This window comes from Octopus bimaculoides, chromosome 19 (genome assembly GCF_001194135.2).
Source record: "Octopus bimaculoides isolate UCB-OBI-ISO-001 chromosome 19, ASM119413v2, whole genome shotgun sequence".
Classification (NCBI taxonomy): domain Eukaryota; kingdom Metazoa; phylum Mollusca; class Cephalopoda; order Octopoda; family Octopodidae; genus Octopus; species Octopus bimaculoides.
In genome coordinates this window covers 5,520,417-5,523,991 of record NC_068999.1, presented here as the reverse complement: position 1 = coordinate 5,523,991, position 3,575 = coordinate 5,520,417, and the positions used below count along the sequence as shown (strand labels likewise).

General features: G+C 35.1%; 1 protein-coding gene across 1 annotated transcript in view; it reads left to right on the top strand.

Annotated features, from left to right (window-relative positions):
• Nucleotides 1-3,575, top strand: part of LOC106881045 (phospholipid-transporting ATPase IF) — a 153,316-nt gene that overhangs the window by 132,991 nt on the left and 16,750 nt on the right. The window contains exons 23-25 of the mRNA XM_052974889.1: nucleotides 403-462; nucleotides 1,755-1,882; nucleotides 2,874-2,932. Coding sequence (XP_052830849.1) covers nucleotides 403-462; nucleotides 1,755-1,882; nucleotides 2,874-2,932 — 247 coding nt within the window. The remainder of the gene's footprint in view (nucleotides 1-402; nucleotides 463-1,754; nucleotides 1,883-2,873; nucleotides 2,933-3,575) is intronic.

Here is a 3,575-nt window from a genome sequence, read left to right as displayed (position 1 = left end):
TTGAGCGTGGCCGTTTTTGTGCGGGTGACACGTAAAAGCACCCACTACACTCTCTGAGTGGTTGGCGTTAGGAAGGGCATCCAGCTGTAGAAACTCTGCCAAATTAGACTGGAGCCTGGTGTTGCCATCCGGTTTCACCAGTCCTCAGTCAAATCGTCCAACCCATGCTAGCATGGAAAGTGGACGTTAAACAATGATGATGATGATGATGATGATAGACACATACACACATATATGTATATATACATAAACATATTTACATATACCTATATATATATAGACACACATACACATATGTACGTACACACACACACACATATATGATATGATATGTTTGCATGTATATACATCTCTTTTTCTTTGTTTTTTTTTGTTCTTTGTTTTTTTTGTTCCATCTCCCAGAACATAGCATTCATCACGACACAGATATATTACGGCTACTTCAATACATTCTCTCAGCAGGTAAGATATTATTCCACAATTTTCATTCAAATCATTTTCTCTCAAACACGACACACTTTTCAATCACCCAGTTCCTTTTCTGATAACAATAATAACGACAATAATAATAATAATAATAATAATAATAATAATAATAATAATAATAATAATTTAAGCTAACATCATTACCTGCGCAATCCTCTGATTTCATCTGGTTGTAAATCTCTGGAACAAGCTCAATCATGAGATCAATGCCTAGAAATCATCGAAAATGGATGCCCTGTTGAATGTGACCAAAGATTCCCAGGAACCAACTACCATTTATTGCTATCAGTGCCTGATTTAGTTGTCCATGCTTCACTGGCGCTGTTAAGTCATTGAGAGAAAAATATATCTCACCGGATACTTAAATGTGAATATATTTTGCTTACATGGATGTTGTTATTTGTGATAATAATAATAATGGTAATAATAATAATAATAATAATAATCCTTTTTATTATAGACACAAGACCTAAAATTTTAGGGAGAGAGCTCTAGGTGATTACATCAACCTCAATATCTTACTGGTGCTTATTTTATTGACTCCGAAAGGATGACGGGCAAAGTCAACCTAAATGGCATTTGAATTCAGAATGTAAGGGTTATCAAGATATCACTAAGCATTTTGTTCTGCTAGCAATAATAATAATAATAATAATAATAATAATAAAGGGAATAGAAAGTACCAGGTAATTGACTTTACAGTCGCAAATGATGAAAAAATAATTATGAAATTTTGTGGGGAGGGGACTAGTTGATTATATCTACTCCAGTGTCTCACCGGTACTTAATTTATCAACCCCAAAAGGATGAAAGGCAAAGTCGACCTTGGCAGAATTTGAACATAAAGATGGACGAAATGCCACTAAGCATTTTTCCCAGCATTCTAACAATTCTGCCAGCTCACCTGCAAGGTCATGTACGGTTTATCTTGATATAAGATCACCATGTCACACATATATGGTTGTGATGTATGCACCTGATGTACCCTTATCAGATGGGTAGTCATGACTGGGCTTCGTATATTTTACCCCAGTGTCACTTTGATGGTATGCGCTGCTCTCTCACTCAATAATAATAATAATAATAATAATAATAATAATAATATTATTATTATTATTATTTTCACTTCTAGTTATCAATATACATACCAGACTGTTACCCGTCATATGAATGGGTAATTTTGAAAGTATACTTTTGTCACGATGGCTAAGTTTACACACACATATATACACATATATAAACTTTTGTTTATTATTTATTTTTGCCAGTCATTATTTGAAAGCTTCCTTCTCATGTTCTACAACATCACATTCACTTCATTACCTATCTTCATCTATGGACTCTTTGAGCAAGACATCAACTGTACAGAACTGATCACCATTCCCACCATTTACAGGTAAGTAAGTTCTCACCTGTTGTCAATTACGTTTACAAAAGCATAAATTAAATGCTTGAAATAAAACATATTTTCATGGGTGAATCAAAATGGCGTCAAACAATGCAAGCCTATAATAATACTGCTAACAATGGTGATGATGATAGTAATTATTTCTACTATGTGCATAAGGCCTGAAAGTCATTTAGCGTCTACTTTCCATGCTGGCATGGGTTGGATGGTTTGGCTGAAATTGGTAAGCCGGGGAGCTGCACCAGGTTCCAGTCTATGCTGGCAACAATCACGCTCCCATGGTGCTTTTAACATTCCACTGGCACGAGTGCCAATCAGGCAGGACTGTCATCAGCCACGTCAGCGATTTTGATTTCACTTGCCTCAACAGGTCTTCACAAGCAAAGTTTATTGTCCAATGAATGAAGGGTATTCATAAGTGGGCTGGTTATACACCACTGGCATAGGCCACAGGTTATGGTCTCACTTGGCTTGTCGGGTCTTCTCAAGCACAACATATCTCCAAAGGTCTCGATCACTAGTCATTGCCTCAGTGAAGCCCAATGTTCGAAGGTCTTACTTCACCACCTCATCCCAGGTCTTCCTGGGTCTACCTCTTCCACAGGTTCCCTCCACTGTTAGGCTGTGACACTTTTTCACACAGCTGTCCTCATCCATTCGCAACACATGATGATACCAGCGCAGTTGTCTCTCTTGTACACCACATCTGATGCTCAGAGGTGTTCATAGACTGAGGTACTACTGTATTAAATGAATATGACAAAGACAGGAGATAAAGTACAATTTATTTGTGATCAGAGTTGTTCGAAAACTGAAGCACTACTGTATTTTAAAATAGGGAATTGCTTTTCACTCATCCTGTATATTCTTTTTCAGAGTTGTTCTTATAAGCTATGCCTGTACCTATAACCATGCATGTATGTCTATATGTACAAATTTATCTATGTATATTCATAAACACCTTTCATTCATTTCACAGAAAATACTACAAAAACAAATTGTTGTCTGGAAAACAGTTTTTAAAATGGAACCTTCTGGGTAAATACCATTTTATGTATTCTTTGATTTGTCTGATTCTCTAACGAAGCTTTCATTTCATATTGCAAAAAAACATTCAAAGAATGGATACTCAAAAGAAAATTATGCTCGCTTTACCAGGTGATGATTGGAAACAAGTACAATCGGAAACAAGTAACTTTGAGTACTTTAAAATCGTAACCTTTCGATTATAATATATTAAAGAATACTCTATATTTATATTGAGTTCTATAATTTATTGCTTCTCCTGAATCAACTGAGATTTATATTCCCTTCCATATCAGCTAACTCTGATGAGTGTAAGGTTATATAATCGGATTGTTACCTAACACTCTATTGTATTCCTAGTGCGAAACCAATTGGTCTGATAAGCCATGATGGATATATAATATTGTACATAATAAAGCTTCCAGTACACTCTGTCTTCCGTATCAATCATTTAAATTGATTTATTTAGTTTGTACATTAAATGTGAAACTAGTTTTGTATTGTCCACAGTAACTAATAAAATAGACTTCTTTTATCTCACCCACCTTACATCATTTTCGTACCAAGGAGAAAAGTCCTTTTGCTTTTATTTTAAAAACAATGGCCTCTTCCTCCCTCTCTTTGTCTTTATATATATATATATATATATATATAT